At 41.6% G+C, this 18256-nt stretch overlaps 1 protein-coding gene across 2 annotated transcripts in view; it reads left to right on the top strand.

Moving 5' to 3' along the window:
* LOC138854936 (zinc finger protein 84-like) overlaps positions 1 to 12083 on the top strand; it is a 95099-nt gene extending 83016 nt beyond the window's left edge. Inside the window, exon 2 of one of the 2 annotated variants that reach the window (XM_070101078.1) lies at positions 7157 to 12083. In XM_070101078.1, coding sequence (XP_069957179.1) covers positions 7806 to 9311 — 1506 coding nt within the window. In that variant the 5' untranslated portion in view covers positions 7157 to 7805 and the 3' untranslated portion in view covers positions 9312 to 12083. Of the gene's footprint in view, positions 1 to 6946 lie in introns of both variants that reach the window. The other variant, XM_070101077.1, reaches the window with a different exon arrangement.
* The last annotated feature ends 6173 nt before the right edge of the window (positions 12084 to 18256 follow it).

The following is an 18256-nucleotide window of genomic DNA, read 5'->3' as shown; positions in this document are numbered from 1 at the left end:
CGTTCTACCATAGACCCCTTACTACGCTTGGATACGTATGTTCGTATTGCCTTTGCGAATAACCACTCAGTTATTGCCATATTTTTTGACCTTGAGAAGGCATATGGCACAACTTGGAGGTATAATATTTTGGCCCAAGCCCACTCCTTAGGCCTCCTAGGCAATCTACCATCCTTCCTTAAGAACTTTTTAACTGACAGGCATTTCCGTGTTCGGGTTAATAATGTGCTCTCTCCGGACTTTATCCAAGCTGAAGGTGTCCCCCAGGGATGTGTTCTGAGCACAACACTTTTTCTCCTTGCTATAAATGATTTGGCCTCTAAGTCTTCCATCAAATATTTGGTCATCACTCTATGTTGATGACTCTGCTATTGCCTGTGCAGGCGCTGACTGTCACCTCATTACAGTTTCTCACCAGCATGTGTTCGACCGTGTTTCCAATTGGGCCACCACACATGGGTTTAAATTTTCCAGCACCAAAACTCACCAAATTACTTTCACTAGACGCTCTGTCATCTCCGATCATCCTTTGTACCTCTATGGCTCCCGTATCTCTGAACATGATAGTCAGGTTTCTGGGCCTCGTCTTTGACCGTAGGTTATCCTGGAAACCTCACATTACCTCTCTGAAGGCAACTTGTCCCAGTCGGCTGAACCTTCTTAAAACCCTTGCTCATCTTTCATGGGGAGCTGATCGTCGAACTCTCCTTCGCCTACATTCCACCCTCATTTTATCGAAACTTGATTATGGTGACCAGATCTATTCAGCGGCCTCTCCTGCTACTCTCTCTAGCCTTAACCCCATTCATCATCAAGGATTACGTTTATGCCTTGGTGCTTTTCGCTCTTCCCCTGTTGAGAGCCTCTATGCACAAGCGAACGTTCCATCCTTATCCTATCGCCATGATGCCCATTGCCTTCGCTACTATGTACACTCTCATGATCTCCGCAATCCTTCCATTTATAGAATGGTCACTGATACAGTGGTCCCCTGCTTTTCGTAGTTCCCGGCAATCGTAAAATTCGCCAGTCATAGGGGTATTTTCGTATAAACATGGACTCGCTTTTCATAGGTTGACTCGCGAGTCGTAGTTCGTCCGGGACGCGTACCCACGGCATGAGCCGGGGCAGCATCCAGTCTGACATTGTTTACCAGTGAGCGAAGGTCCCCTCACGTGCTCCAGCGAAATATTTCATAATATTCCATTTATTTCAGTGCTTGCAAGTACTAAATAAGCTACCATGGCTCCAAAGAAAGCTCCTAGTGCCAAGCCTGTGGTAAAGAAGGTGAGAAATATGATTGAATTTAAGAAAACCATCATCGAACAATATGAAAGTGGTACAAGTGGGGCCAAACTGTCCAGGATGTATAAGAAACCCTACACTACCTTATGTTCCATAGTGGCCAAAAAAAAGGAAATAAAGGATGCTGTTGTTGCAAAGGGAGTAACTATGCTGACAAAAATGAGATCACCAGTACTGGAAGAGGTTGAGAAGTTATTATTGGTGTGGATAAATGAGAAACAATTAGCAGGAGATACTCTTATGACTTCGATTATTTGTGAAAAGGCTAGGCAGTTGCATGAAGATTTGGTAAAGAAATTGCCTGCAAATAGTGAAGTGAGTGAATTTAAGGCCAGCAAAGGCTGGTTTGAGAGATTCAAGAACCGTACTGGCATACACAGTGTGGTAAGGCATGGTGAGGCTGCCAGTTCGGACCACAAGGCGGCTGAAAAATATGTGCATGAATTCCAGGAGTACATAGAGGCTGAAGGACTGAAACCTGAACAAGTGTTCATTTGTGATGAAACAGGCTTCTTTTGGAAGAAAATGCCAAAGAGGACCTTCATTACACAAGAGGAAAAGGCAATGCCAGGACACAAGCCTATGAAAGACAGGCTGACGCTAATGTTCTGTGCTAATGCTAGTGGGGATTTCAAAGTGAAGCCATTACTAGTGTACCATTCTGAAAATCCCAGAGTGTTCAGGAAAAACAATGTTATGAAGAGTAAATTGTGTGTGTTTTGGAAATCTAATAGTAAGGCATGGGTCACGAGGGAAATTTTTGTCGAGTGGTTCAATGAAGTGTTTGGCCCTAGTGTGAAGGAGTATCTCCTGGAAAAGAAATTGGATCTCAAGCGCGTGCTAGTAATGGACAATGCACCTGCTCATCCTCCAAACTTGGATGACCTAATTTTCGAGGAGTTTGGGTTCATCACAGTAAAGTTCTTGCCCCTGAATACCACTCCTCTCCTCCAACCCATGGACCAGCAGGTTATTGCAAACTTTGAAAAACTCTATACAAAAGCAATGTTTCACAGGTGCTTGACTGTGACCCACAGACACTCACTTGACCCTAAGGGAATTTTGGAGAGAACACTTCAGCATCCTCCACTGCATAACCCTTATAGGTATGGCTTGGGAGGGAGTGACTACCAGGACTTTGAACTCTGCCTGGAGAAAATTTTGGCCAGATTGTGTCGACAAGAGGGATTTTGAAGGATTTAGGACTGACCCTAATGAGCCTATGTCTGTTGTAAAATCAATTGTGGCACTGGGGAGTTCCATGGGGTTGGATGTGAGTTTGGAGGATGTGGAAGAATTGGTGGAAGACCACAATGAAGAGCTCACCACTGAGGAGCTGCAAGAGCTTCAGCAGGAAGAGCAACAGATCGCAGCTCAGAATCTTGCTGCAGAGGAGGAGGAAGAGAGATGGAAGAAGGTGCCTTCTTCAGAAATTAAAGAGATTTTTACTGTGTGGGGTAAGATGGAAAGCTTTATGGAGAAACATCACCCTAACAAGGTTGTTGCAAGCCAGGTTGGCAACATGTACAGTGACAAAGTCTTGGGCCATTTTAGGGAAGTGTTAAAGAGATGCCAGAAACAGAGCTCTCTCCACAGTTATTTTGTGAGACAGGACTCCAGTGACTCTCAAGGTGGTCCTAGTGGCATTAAGAAACAGAGAAGAGAAGCAACCCCAGAAAAGCAAATGGTACCTGAGGTGTTGATGGAAGGGGATTCCCCTTCCAAACTATAAACAATCCACTCTCTCTTCTCCTCCAGTCTCCCATACACTAAGAAGAATCTCCAATAAAGGTAAGTGTTATGATGTTAATGTTTCATTCATCATTTCCCATTTTATTGTTTATGTATTACATGTGTATTTCATGTTAAAAATTTTTTTGGTTTAATACTTCTGGGTGTCAGGAACGGATTAATTGTATTTACATTATTTCTTATGGGGAAAATTGATTCGTAAATCGTAAATTTTGTTTATAGTAACAGCTCCAGGAACGGATTAATTACGAAAAACGAGGGACGACTGTATTAGTAGACATTCTTTATTTGCTCGTCGCCCCTGTTTACTCCGTCCCTTCTCTCTTCGCCTACATTCGCTCTTGTCTTCTCTTCAATTACCACCTTTCTATGTTCGTGTAGCATCTCACTTTTCCCTACCCCCCTGGGAAGTTCCAGCTGTTCGAGTCTGTTCTTTCTCTCCCTTGCTCGAAAGCCGAACTGTCTAGGGCCGTTTCCCGCTCTCTTTTTCTTGACCACTTCCACTCTCATTCTCATGCCATTGCAGTGTACACAGATGGCTCTAAGTCCTCTGACGGCATAGGATTCGCAGCAGAGTTTCCGGACAGCATCGTATGAGGGCATTTACCATCTTTGGCTAGTATTTTTACTGCTGAATTGTATGCCATTCTTGCAGCACTTATCCGTATTGCATCTATGCCTGTGTCATCATTTGTGGTTGTCTCAGACTCCCTTAGTGCTTTACAGGCTATACAGAAATTTGATACACCTCACCCCTTAGTCCTCCGTATCCAACTTTGGCTACGCCGCATCTTTACCAAGCATAAAGATATTGTTTTTTGTTGGGTCCCTGGTCATGTTGACGTACAGAGCAATGAACAGGCAGACACTGCTGTGCGGTCAGCAGAACATGACCTACCAGTTTCATATAGAGGTATTCCATTTACGGACTATTTTGCTGCAATAGCTACCCACCTTCTCACCCGTTGGCAACAACGTTGGTCTACTATGCTCAGTAACAAACTTCAATCTATTAAACCGAGTATAGGTTACTGGCCATCTTCTTGTCACCATTGTCGAGGTTGGGAGACTACTCTCTCCCATCTTCGCATTGGCCATACTCGTCTTACTCATGGATATCTCATGGAGAGGTGCCCTGCTCCTCTCTGTGAGAATTGCCAGGCTCCATTATCAGTCAGCCACATTCTTTTGGACTGCCCACTTTATCAACGAGCACGCAGAATTTACCTCCATCGTCGTCTTCGCTCTGCTGCTCTCTCTTTACCTTCCCTTCTCGCTGATGGACCCACCTTTCATCTGGACTCTCTCATTGACTTTTTGACAACAACTGACTTACTTCACAAACTCTGATGCCTTCAGCCCTTTGTACCTCAATCTCTTGCTACCCTCTACCCCCGCACTATCCCCTTCCCCGCTGTTTTCTGTAACCTACTAATCATCCCTTCCCCCTTCTGCCACCCAATACCCTCGCTTCCTTCCCTACCCTGCAGCGCTGTATAGCCCTTATGGCTTAGTGCTTTTTTATGATTATAATTATAATTCTCTAGGTCATAAAAGATGGTGATAACTGAGTGGTTATTGGTAAAGGCATTGCGAACTTATGTATCCAGGCATACTAAGGGGTGAGTGGTAGAATGGCCCTTGCACATTCCATTAAAAAAAAGAAAGCGAAGATGTAAACTAGAAAGGGAGAGATGCTACCCATACAAACGAAGGCAGTGAGTCACAGAGCTGCTGACATGCAAAGGGAGGCATTGGTCAGTGAAATTGCATATATCGAACTAAAGCTGAAGGAACCTTACAGGAGACAAGAATTGCAGGAAGAACTAGAAGCCCTAAAGGAAATTGAAAAAAAATACTTCAGCCAAATCTAGGCAAGATGGGACATACACAGATGACAGCCAAGAAATCAGTGAGATACTAAAGCCCCAGTGTGACTCGGTGTTCAGTGAGCTGCTGCCCAGATTAAGAGTAGACAACCCAAATAAATTCTTTATGAATGAGACCCAAAATTTGGTCATCTCAAAATTCTTGGATATTATCCAAACTCCACAAGGCTTTGAAAAGGCAATAAATGACATGCCTATGCACTCTTCACCAGGCCCAGACTCATGGAACTCCATGTTTATCAAGAGTTGCAAGAAGCCCCTATTGTGTGCCCTCAGCATTCTATGGAGACAGAGCATGGACACAGGGGCCATCCCACACTCACTAAAAACAACAGACATAGCCCCACTCTATGAAGGTGGCAGTAAAGCAGTTGCAAAGAACTACAGACTGATAACACTAATATTCCATATAAAAATCTTTCAGAGGATTCTAAGAAAGATCACCAACCACCTAGATGCCCATCAGTTACACAACCCAGGGCAACACAGGTTTAGAGCAGGTCACTCCTGCCTGTCCCAGCTACTGGACCACTATGACAAGGTCCTGGATGCTGTAGAGGATAAACAAAATACAGATGTACACAGACTTTGCGAAAGCTTTCGACAAATGTGACCATGGTGTAATAGCACACAAAATGCTTGATAAAGGAATAACACGAAAAGCTGGTAGAGCTATAACTTCCTGACAAATAGAATACAAAGAGTAATAGCACACAGAGTAAAGTCCCAGGCAGCTATGGTGGAAAGCTCTGTTCCACAAGGCACAGTACTTGCTCCCATTCTATTCCTCATCCTCATATTGGACAGAGATGTGAGCCATAGCTCCGTGTCTTCCTTTGCAGATGACACCTGAATTGCCATGGCAGTGACTTCCATCGAAGACACCGCAAGACTCCAAGCGAACATCAGCCAAACCTTCAAATGGGCCACTCAAAACAATATTAAGTTCAATAAGGAGAAATTTCAACTACTCATATGTGAAAAACTTGAGAAAAATAAAAATGTATCAGGGTATACAACAAATTCTAACCATACAATAGAGCAAAAAAATAATGTGAAGGATCTGGGAGTGATAATGTCAGAGGATCTCTCCTTCAAAGATCACAACAATATTTCTACCGCATCTGCTAGGAAAATGATAGGATGGATAATGCTAACCTTCAAAACTAGGGATGCCAAGCTGATGATGATTCTCTTCAAATCACTTGTTTTTCCTAGGCTTGAATACGGCTGTACACTAACTTCCCCCTTCAAGGCTGGCAACATTGCTTACCTGGAGAGTGTACAAAAGAACTTTCACAGCACACCTAAGTATGATAAGGCACCTAAATTACTGGGAATAGTTGAAGGTTCTTGATCTGTATTCCCTGGAATGCAGGCGAGAGATACATTATAATGTACACTTGAAAAATCCTAGAGGGATTAGTTCCAAACTTGCACATGAAAATCACTCCCTATGAAAGCAAATGACTTGGCAGGAAATGCAACATTCCCCCAGTGAAAAGCAGGGGTGCCACAAATACATTGAGAGACAACACAATAAGTGTCCAGGGCCCAAGACTGTTCAACTGCCTCCCAGCATGCATAAGGAGGATTGCCGGTAGACCCGTGGCTGTCTTGAAGAAGGCACTGGACAAGCACCTGAAGTCAGTACCTGACCAACCGAGCTGTGGTTCATACGTCAGTTTGCGTGCGGGCAGCAGTAACAGCCTGGTTGATCTGACCCTGATCCACCATGAGGCCTGGTCTCAGACCAAGCCATGGGGGAATTGCCCCCCAGAACCCTCTCCATGTAAACTCCAGGTGAAACTCCAGAGGTGTTGGGCTGAAAGTCTGGTGTGGCCAGTGTGGCCACACCAGACATGCTTGACTGAGGGTCTGTAAAAATATATGTGAATATTTTATATAATGAAACATGTAATAATAGTTTTTTCTAGTTTAGTATGTTGTGTTGGTAATGGTGGAATAATGTACTATACTGTCTCATGTTTCTATTGCAGAAGTATTTTGTGGAAGACTACCAGGTTGTGTCTTGCCAGACACTATATCTTCAGTACTTCAAGAAGCACCAGTGTAAGTGTCTTGAACAACAACTGATATTGCAGAAGTATTTTCTAGAATACTACCAGGCTGTATATTGCCAGATACTTTACCTTCAGTACTTCAAGAAGCACCAGTGTAAGTGTCCTGAACAACAACTGATATTGCAGAAGTTTTTTGTGGAAGACTACCAGGTTGTGTCTTGCCAGACACTATATCTTCAGTACTTCAAGAAGCACCAGTGTAAGTGTCTTGAACAACAACTGATATTGCAGAAGTTTTTTGTGGAAGACTACCAGGTTGTATATTGCCAGACACTTTATCTTCAGTACTTCAAGGAGGGCAACACCAGTTATTCATGTTATTTTAACTAGCTAAGTATTAATAAACAATTTTGCTAATGATATTGTGGATTCTACATAAAAATTGCATGTCACTTCATAGAAAATACAAGTTAGTAAGACTGTATTTATGAATTTTCAGAAAAATCTGTGTTTAAACACAAGAGAAAATAATAAAATTGTTCTTCAGTGTATCTTCAGTTTTAGTACATATATTAGTCTTTTAACAGAAAAAAACTAAATTATGTTAGTCTTTTAACACATGAAATAAACGTTGTTAATGCTCGTAAGTAGAAATAGTTTTGCCTAAAGCAAATGTTAAAATCAAAATATATTCATATGGAAAACTGTGTTCAATATCCAAAATAGTTTACCAAATATAAATCTTAAAATACACTTGAGAGTACATAACGAAGATTAACGATACTACTGTTGAACGACTAAAATATTTTAATATTAAATACCTTTTTTGAAAAATATGAAAAACCGTAAAGGAGATAAACCATATCAGTGTTCAGAGTGTCTGAAATGTTTTACTCGAAAAGGCAGTGTTGTGCTACATATGCGAGTACATACAGGAGAAAAACCATTTCAGTGTTCAGAGTGTCTGAAATGTTTTTCTCTAAAAGGCAACCTTGTGATACATATGCGAGTTCATACGGGAGATAAACCATTTCAGTGTTCCGAGTGCCTGAAAGAGTTTAGACAGAAAATCCAACTTGTGACACACATGCAAATACATACAGGAGATAAGCCATTTCAGTGTACAGATTGTCTTAAATGTTTTACTGAAAAAGGCAGTCTTGTAAAACATATGCAAATTCATACAGGAGAAAAACCATTTCATTGTTCAGAGTGTCTGAAATGTTTTAGTAGAAAATGTTGTCTTGTGAAGCATATGAGAGCACATACAGGAGATAAACCATTTCAGTGTTCAGATTGTTTGAAATGTTTTACTGAAAAAGGCAGTCTTGTAAAACATATGCTAGTTCATTCTGGACATAAACCATTTCATTGTTCAGAATGTCTGAAATGTTTTGCTCAAAAAGGATATCTTGTGAAACATATGCAAGTACACACAGGACATAAACCATTTCAATGTTCAGAGTGTCTGAAATGCTTTACTGTAAAAGGCAGTCTTGTAAAACATATGCTAGTTCATACAGGACATAAACCATTTCAGTGTTCTGATTGTCTAAAATGTTTTAGCTTAAAATATAAACTTGTGACACATATGAGAGTACATACAGGAGGTAAACCATTTCAATGTTCAGAGTGTCTGAAATGCTTTACTGTAAAAGGCAGTCTTGTGAATCATATGCGAGTTCATACAGGACATAAACCATTTCAGTGTTCAGATTGTCTGAAATGTTTTAGTTTAAAACGCCATCTTGTGAGACATATGAGAGTACATACAAGAGTTAAACAATTTCAGTGTTCTGAATGTCTGAAATGTTTTCCTGAAAAAGCCAGTCTTGTGAAACATATGCAAGTTCATACAGCAGATAAACCATTTCAGTGCTCAGATTGTCTGAAATGTTTTACTTTAAAACGCAATCTTGTGAGACATATGAGAGTACATAAAGGAGATAAACCATTTCAGTGTTCAGAGTGTCTGAAATGCTTTCCTGAAAAGGGCAGTCTTGTGAAACATATGCAAGTTCATACAGGAGATAAACCATTTCAGTGCTCAGATTGTCTGAAATGTTTTACTTTAAAACGCAATCTTGTGAGACATATGAGAGTACATAAAGGAGATAAACCATTTCAGTGTTCAGAGTGTCTGAAATGTTTTCCTGAAAAAGGCAGTCTTGTGAATCATATGCAAGTTCATACAGGAGATAAACCATTTCAGTGCTCAGATTGTCTGAAATGTTTTACTTTAAAACGCAATCTTGTGAGACATATGAGAGTACATAAAGGAGATAAACCATTTCAGTGTTCAGAGTACCTGAAATGTTTTCCTGTTTCACAAAGCTTGTGAAACATATGCAAGTTCATACAGGAGATAAACCATTTCAGTGCTCAGATTGTCTGAAATGTTTTAGTTTAAAACATAATCTTGTGACACATTTGAAAGTACATACAAGAGATTAACAATTTTTATGTTCATATTGTCTGAAATGTTTTAGTGTAAATAGCAGTCTTGTCAATCATAATAAGCATGTATGCACCAGGAGAAGAGAGAAGTGTAGAGGAGAGAGAGAGAGATTTTCGAGATGTTAAACGAATGTATAGGAACCTTTGAACCAAGTGAGAAAGTAATTGTGGTAGGGGACCTAAATGCTAAAGTAGGAGAAACATTTAGAGAGGATGTGGTAGGTAAGTTTGGGGTGCCAGGTGTAAATGATAATGGGAGCCCTTTGATTGAACTTTGTATAGAAAGGGGTTTAGTTATAGGTAATACATATTTTAAGAAAAAGAGGATAAATAAATATACAAGTTATGATGTAGGGCACAATGACAGTAGTTTGTTGGACTACATATTAGTCGATAAAAGACTGTTGAGTAGACTTCAGGATGTACACGTTTATAGAGGGACCAGAGATATATCAGATCACTTTTTAGTTGTAGCTGTCATGAGAGTAAAAGGTAGATGGGATACAAGGAAAATAGAAGCAGCAAGTAAGAGAGAGGTGAAGGTTTATAGACTAAAAGAGGAGGGGGTTAGGGTACGATACAAACAACTATTGGAGGATAGATGGGCTAGTGAGAGTATAGGCAATGGGGTTGAAGATGTATGGGGTAGGTTTAACCCTTTGAGGGTCGACAGGCCTTCTCCAAAACTCATTCTCAGGGTTGGCCAAATTTAAAAAAAAAAAAAATTATTTTTTTTCTGATGAAAAATTTGTTTTTTTTTCTAAACATTATAGGCTAAAAAAAAAAAATTACCATCAATACTTACTGAGATAGGGAGGCGTGAAGTTTGCCAAAATTGAACAATATCTGGTTACATCGCCGATTGCTGTCACTCGGTATTTTTATTTACTTTTTTATGTACTATTTTCAATTATTTTTCAATTTTTCTTTTTCTGAGTAACTGTTATGGCCTCTGAGACCAATATGATCAGTATTTTGTAAGTTATTTCTTTTTCAATACTACACAATAAGGGCGTAAACACTGTTGTCATTATTTTGTTTATAGAAAATATTTACACAAACAAATGATATGAGATGTTGTTTATTACTATTTTTCTATATTTTATATACACATATACAGTCACAGGGAATGTTTCTAGAAGTTCTGCAGCCTGTGGAACTCTTTGAAACATGGTGTCTTGCACGGTGGTGTTTTACACTCCTCACTCATAAAACGAGTGTCTCTGCATTGTTGTGGGCGTTTCCTTGTATGTGCACATACGTAATACCTCTTCTGAGCCTTTTTCTTGAAAGCAGTAGCAGGCACTTTTACTAGGAACTGATCACCATGCTTCAGACGAGCAGGTAGTTGTTGATAATTTGGTGGGCGGTCTATTGCAGGTGTTCTTCCTTGGTACTTGAATACTATTTGTCTGATGACAGACAAACAAAATTCGCCGTACTGTGGTTTGTTTCTGGTCCTCATCTTATACATATTATAAGCATTGAGCATGGAAATGTCCAGAAGATGGAAAAAGAGTTTGATGTACCACTTAAAACTCTTGCAAACACAATCAGCAAACCCAATCTGCATCTCACATTTATCCACTGAACGCATGTTGAAGATGTAATCAATCACAGCTGCAGGTTTTAGAATGGGTTCATTGCTCTCTCTATGCCTCCTGCCACTGTCTGCCATTTCATTAGGGTGAACTGATGACAACAGTGTGACATCTCGTTTGTCATGCCACCGAAATGCCATGATGTCATTGGCAGCAAACGCCTACACCTCACCTCTACGAGTGCCAGCGTCAAACCTGGGCATATGTTTCTGATCTGCACGCACTGTGCCACACACATCTGTCGTGTTCACTCGCAAAAAATCACTGAGTGAGGGGCTTGTGTACCAGTTATCTGTATATAATATATGCCCCTTACCAAGGGGCATCACCAAAGATGCCCAATCACTTCCTGGTATTTTGCAATGTATAACTTCCAGTGTACACAATAATATCCAATACCAGACCACTGTAGCAATCACAAAGCACAAACAACTTTATACCAAAGCGTTTCCTCTTGCTTGGTATATACTGCTTGAAAGAGAGTCTTCCTTTGAACAGAATCAAAGACTCGTCAGTTACAAGCTTCCTGAAGGGATAAAAATGCATACTGAATTTCTCTTTCAGATACACAAACACATTTCTGTCAGGCCTGGTTTTGTCTGAGAAGTGAAGCATACGTAACAGCACAAATCGATTCACTGGCATTATATCACTGAAACCTGGGGTTGCAATCAGGCGGTCTGTTGACCAGTATGATTTCACTTTGTGCTTATACACATGTGGCATAAGCATTATTGTGGCAAAGAAAAGATACATCTCAGTCACAGTTGCCTCCTTCCACTGGTGTAGATGTAATTTTGGTGAAAGTAATGTTTGCCATGGTGTACTTGTAGTATGTGTTGCTTTCCATGACAATACTTTCCATCAGGGGTTCGTCAAAGAATAACTGGAAACATTCCAGTTCAGTGGCATTGTTCCCAAGTGTACAAGATGGCCATATTCCACTTTGGCTGTCATCAAGCTGGTGGGGATTTGGAACAAAATTGACAGCTTCCTGCCAATCCCAGGTGCGGTGTGCTGGTGGGTACTGGACAATGACAGGTGGTTGTGGTTGTGGAGGTTGTGGTTGTGGAGGTTGGTGTGGTGGGTGGGTGGGGGATGGTGGCCTTTGTTGTAGATCAGCTGAGGCAGCGGCATGGGTGGCAGCATGGCCCACTGCTGGTGCCTCACCGCCGGCACCACTACCACCATGCACATTTTCCATCCCAATTGCAACAGTATCATAGTCATTTTCACTGTCAGTTCCTGTTGTACAGCCACGGGATGTACTCTGAGATGTACTCCTTCCCCTTGGAATAGCATATGGCACACTACCAGAGCGCATATGTCGTCGTATATACTGACGCTTCACTGGGGAATATTGCACTTCACTGTCACTACTGGAACTAGTTTGAAGAGCTTGTAGTTCATATTCACTATCAGTATCATCACAAATGCTCTCATCTGAGTCTGGGATTTGGAAAAATAGGAGTTTCCTCTTGGATTCTGGTACAACTGAACGTGAACAAGACGGCCCAGCACCAGAGGTGGAAGGCTGAGGGTCGTCTGGGTTTTCCTCACTATTACCGATATTATGGTCATTAGTTTTGGTCAAAACCTCACCAAAACCTTCAAACTCATCTTCACTGGCACTTCCATCTGTATTAGAACTGTCACTGTGAAACAAAAGTGTCCCAGTTCGCCGAGGAGTGAAAAGCTTCTTACCACGAGGCATGGTGGACATTGTTTACTAAGATGGCATTCCCACAATGCACCACTGGGTCCCAGATTTTTTTTCTACCACGCACACCGACCACACAGACCCATTCTCTCACATCTAGGCCTACCAGCCTTTTCCCGCGAGATTTGATGGCACTAGAATTTATGCGTACTAGTACGTCAAAAACCCCTGCGTGTAAGCCGTACTAGTACGTCCGAAACCCTCAAAGGGTTAAAAATGTAGTGTTAGAGTGTTCAGCAGAAGTTTGTGGTTACAGGAAAGTGCTTGCAGGAGAGAAGAAGAGCGATTGGTGGAATGATGCTGTAATGAGAGTATTAAGGGGGAAAAGTTAGCATATGAGAGGTTTTTACAAAATGGAAGTGATGCATGGAGGGAAGAGTATATGTAGAGAAAAAGAGAGGTTAAGAGAGTGGTGAAGCAATGCGAAAAGAGAGCAAATGAGAGAGTGGGTGAGATGTTATCAACAAATTTTGTTGAAAATATAAAGTTTTGGAGTGAGATTAACAAGTTGAGGAAGCCTAGGGAACAAATGGATGTGTCAGTTAAAAATAGCCATTTTAGTGAAAAACCTAGGAAGTATGATAACTGATGCATGCATGAATAAAGATCACTTACTACTCTCAGGTGTCTTCAGTATAAATCTCCTGCAAGACCAGGACCCACATGTTACTGAATTCACAAACACTATGAGTAACTGCTTGTTGCTACCAACAGTAGCAAAACCTACAAGAATTACAGAGACTAGTGTTTCCCTACTAGACCACATCTGGACCAACACCATATCCCCTTTAAAATCAGGCATAATCACAGATAATACCACAGACCAATACCCTACCTTCTTCATAACTAATACAGTGGACCCCCGGTATTCAATATTAATCTGTTCCTGAGAGCTCATCGAATACCGATAATATGGAAAACCGAATCAATTTTCCTCATAAGACATAATGGAAATCAAATTAATCCGTGCAAGACACCCAAAAGTATGAAAAAAAAAATTTTACTACATGAAATATTAAGTTTAATTCAATAGAATAATTACAATAACAATAAAATAATTGACACTTATCTTTAATGAAGATCTGGTGATGATTGACGGGATGGGAGGAGGGGAGAGGTGTTAGTGTTTTGAAGGGGAATCCCCTTCCATTAGGACTTGAGGTAGCAAGTCCTTTTCTGGGGTTACTTCCCTTCTTTTAATGCCACTAGGACCAGCTTGAGAGTCACTGGATTTCTGTCGCACAACATATCTGTCCATAGTGGCCTGTACCTCCCGTTCCTTTATGACATTCCTAAAGTGTTTCACAACATTGTTAGTGTAATAGTCACCAACACAGCTTGCAATAGCTGTGTTAGGGTGATTGTCATCAAAAAAGGTTTGCACTTCAAGCCACATTGCACACATTTCCTTAATCTTTGAAGTAGGCAACTTCTTCAATTTCTCTTCCCCTCCTCCGAAGCAGTTGCCTCAAGTGTGGCCTCTTGCTGTTGAAGATGATCTATCAGCTCATCAGTGGTTAGTTCTTCACTGTCCTCCTCCACCAACTCTTCCATCCTCCCCACTAACCTCCAACCCCAAAAACTTCCCCAATACCACAATGGATTCCTCAACTGGCATAGGATTCTCAGGGTTAGCCTCAAATCCTTCAAAATCCCTTTTGTCTACACATTCTGGCCACAGTTTTTTCCAAGCAGAGTTCAAGGTCCTCTTAGTCACTGCCTCCCAAGCCAAACCTATAAGGTTTAAACAATTGAGGATATTTAAGTGATCCTTCCAAAATTCTTTTAGAGTCAGTTGAGTTTCTGTGGTCACTATAAAGCACTTTTGAAACATAGCTCTTGTGTACAGTTTCTTGAAGTTGGAAATGACCTGCTGGTCCATGGGCTGCAGGAGAGGAGTGGTATTAGGAGGCAAAAACTTGACCTTAATGAAGCTCATGTCCCCAGAAAGTCGCTCTGCCAAGTCTGTAGGATGACCAGGGGCATTGTCTAATACCAGGAGGCACTTAAGGTCTAATTTCTTTTCAGTTAGGTAATTTTTCACAGTGGGGGCAAATGCTTTGTGTAACCAGTCATAGAAAAAGTCCCTAGTGACCCATGCCTTACTGTTTGCCTTCTACAGCACACACAAATTAGCCTTGAGGACATTGTTTTTCTTGAACACTCTGGGAGTTTCAGAGTGATACACCAATAAAGGCTTCACTCTGCAATCACCACTAGCATTGGCACACATGAGAAGAGTAAGCCTGTCTTTCATAGGCTTATGTCCTGGGAGTGCCTTTTCCTCCTGAGTAATGTAGGTCCTGCTTGGCATTTTCTTCCAAAACAGGCCTGTTTCGTTGCAATTAAACACTTGTTCAGGTTTCAGTCCTTCACTGTCTATGTAATCCTTGAATTCCTTCACATATTTTTCAGCTGCTTTTTGGTCCGAACTGGCAGCCTCACCATGCCTAATCACACTATGTATGCCACTACGATTCTTAAATCTTTCAAACCAACCTTTGCTGGCCTTAAATTCACTCACATCACCACTAGTTGCAGGCAATTTCTTTACCAAATCGTCATGCAACTGCCTAGCCTTTTCACAAATGATCGCTTGAGAGATGCTATCTCCTGCTATCTGTTTTTCATTTATCCACACCAATAACAATCTCTCAACATTTTCTAACACTTGTGGTCGCTGTTTCGTAATCACAGTTGCACCTTTTGCAAGAACAGCTTCCTTGATTGTCGTTTTCCTGGTCACTATATTAGAGATGGTTGATTGGGGTTTATTATACAACCTGACCAGCTCCAACACATGCACTCCACTTTCGTACTTTGCAATTATCTCTTTCTTCATTTCATTAGTCATTAGCGACTTTTTTCTCGAAGGGTTGGCACTAGAAGCTTTCTTGGGGCCCATGGTGACTTATTTTGCAGAAACAAGCACCAAACACAGTGATAATATGGATAATCTGGATGAGTGGAACAAGCTCCCGAGTACAGTTATTGAGGCTAAAACGTTGTGTAGTTTTAAAAATAGGTTAGATAAATACATGAGTGGGTGTGGGTGGGTGTGAGTTGGACCTGACTAGCTATGCTGCTGGGTCTGGTACAGTGCTCCATCCTTGAGTGGGGATGACCAGACTGGGTGGGTCATTGGGATAATCCAGGGGATGGGTCATTGGTCTAATCCCGGGGATGGGTCATTGGTCTAATCCAGGGGGGACATGCACCTGCTCCGCGTGGGTCAGTAGGCCTGTTGCAGTGTTCCTTCTTTCTTATGTTCTTATGTACCGAATGTATCCTTAGATGCGCACACATTGGCTGACTTGTAAACACTGGCACACATGGGGCAGTTCAGGCCACACGTGGGCATGTCTCGTATGAATCGCATCGAATACCGAGGAAAATTTTTTGCGATATAATGCATCGAATACCGGATTTATCGAATACCGATGCCATCGAATACCGGGGGTCCACTGTATAGGCAAATTACCCAAAGACACTACTAAAGTCACTTTCAGACTTCACAATGAGGCAGCCATTAATAACTTCACAACAGCAGTGATAACCATTGACTGCCACACTGAGCTAGAAACCTATACAAATATTGATGAATGTGTTAATAATTTTCTAAAAAAGACCCAATACCTCTATAACAAGCACTGCCCTAAAAAAACTAAACAGATGACAGCTAAGAGGCTGAACAGTCCCTAGCTAACACCCAGCATCCTCAAATCCATAAATACAAAGCACCTATATGTAAAACAGTACAGAATGGGTCACATAACCAGAGACCAAACAAAATGTTACTCGTCAGTCCTAACCAGCCTGATAAGAAGGGCTAAAAAATTGTATTATGAGAACTGATTATCCAACTTAAAAGGTGATATAAAAAAGACCTGGAAAACCCTATCAGAAATTCTAGGAACAAAAAAGATATCATGAAATAGCACAATTGAACTAACAAAACCTGATGAACCCCAACTCCCACCAACTGAAACAGCAAACAGACTCAATGATTTCTTCTCCACCACAGGAAAAAAACCTTGCCAGTAAAATCCCAAGCTCAAATACCCCACCCAATGTTTACCTCACTGGCAACTACCTGAACACACTGTTCCTAGCTCTGACTAACCCAATAGAAGTCTCCCTCATTATCAACACACTAAAAAACAAGACAGGAGATTTAAATACCTTTCCACCCTTTATATACTAAAAAGCGTCGCAAGTGCTGTCACCAATCATTACAACACTCTTTAACAATTCCATCAAATTCTCTACCTTCCCTACAGTTAAAAAATAACGAGGGTCACCCCGATCCATAAAGGAGGAGACCAAACAGACTTGAATAACTGTAGACCAATATCCAACTTAAACCCTGTCTCTAAAATCTTTGAAAAATTAATTCATAAGTGAATCTATTCCTACCTCATCTCCCACAACATACTCAACCCCTGTCAGTTTGGGTTCAGGCCTAATAAAAATACGAATGATGCTATTATACACATGCTAGAACAAATATACACTGCACTAGAGAAAAAAGAAGTCCCACTGAGGATCTTCATTGCTTTACATTAAGCTTTTGATACAGTTGACCATGATTTGCTCCACATAAAATTGTTGCACATGGTATAAGAGGGCACTCCCTCAACTACCTAAAGTCATACCTAAACATCAGAAGCCAATATTTGTACACAAATGGAGCAAACTCTTCCACACAGCCAATTACAGTTGGTGTCCCACAGGGAAGCGTCCTTGGCCCTCTTCTCTTTCTTGATTACATAAATGACCTACCAAATGCATCGCAACTACTCAAACCCACATTATTTGCAGATGACATTACATTCGTCTTCTCTCACCCAAGGTGAAGAGGCTCTTGGTCTGAGGAATTAGCCCTGTCGGTCTTCTTCCTCCGACCGAACCTAATTACCCCCCATTCTCCCCTCCCCTATCCCATCCTCCCCATCCTCCCCTTTTTCCATTCCTCCTCCTCCTCCTCACCCCTCCCTTTTGCCCTTCCTCTTTTTAGCCTTCGTGATTTCTCCCACAGGCGTGCTAGTTCCTAGGTAGGGGAAAGGACACCGGGGTCGATCCCATTCCGTTGAGGTTTCTTGGCGGTGGCGTAGTTTGCCGTGGAATCTGGATTGCCTAGGGATGTCCCGATCCCTCTCCGGTATCCCGGAGTAGCTTTGGGTGTCTTTTGGGCGACGGGTGTATCTCTGGAAGCCACCTTTCGGATTCCGGGGGTGGTGGCTGAAGGAGGTATGCTTTGTGGCGGATATCCGGCCGCCCTCTCTTTTGTCCACCGAGGTAGCTCGGCAGATGTGAGGTTGCTATCCCGGATTGCTGGTTTACTGGCATGAAGGGTAGGGTATGGCACGGGTTCCATGCTGCATCTGCGCTACTAGCGGTGTCGAGTCCTCTTGGGCGCGGAGGGAGATTTCCGGCCCTTTCATTCCTCCTGGGAACTATTCCTCCCCGCTCCCCCCTTTTTTTATTCTTTTTTTTGTTTTTATTTTC

The sequence above is a fragment of the Cherax quadricarinatus genome, chromosome 75, assembly GCF_038502225.1.
Source record: "Cherax quadricarinatus isolate ZL_2023a chromosome 75, ASM3850222v1, whole genome shotgun sequence".
NCBI classification, from domain to species: domain Eukaryota; kingdom Metazoa; phylum Arthropoda; class Malacostraca; order Decapoda; family Parastacidae; genus Cherax; species Cherax quadricarinatus.
This window is presented reverse-complemented; position numbering and strand designations above follow the sequence as displayed.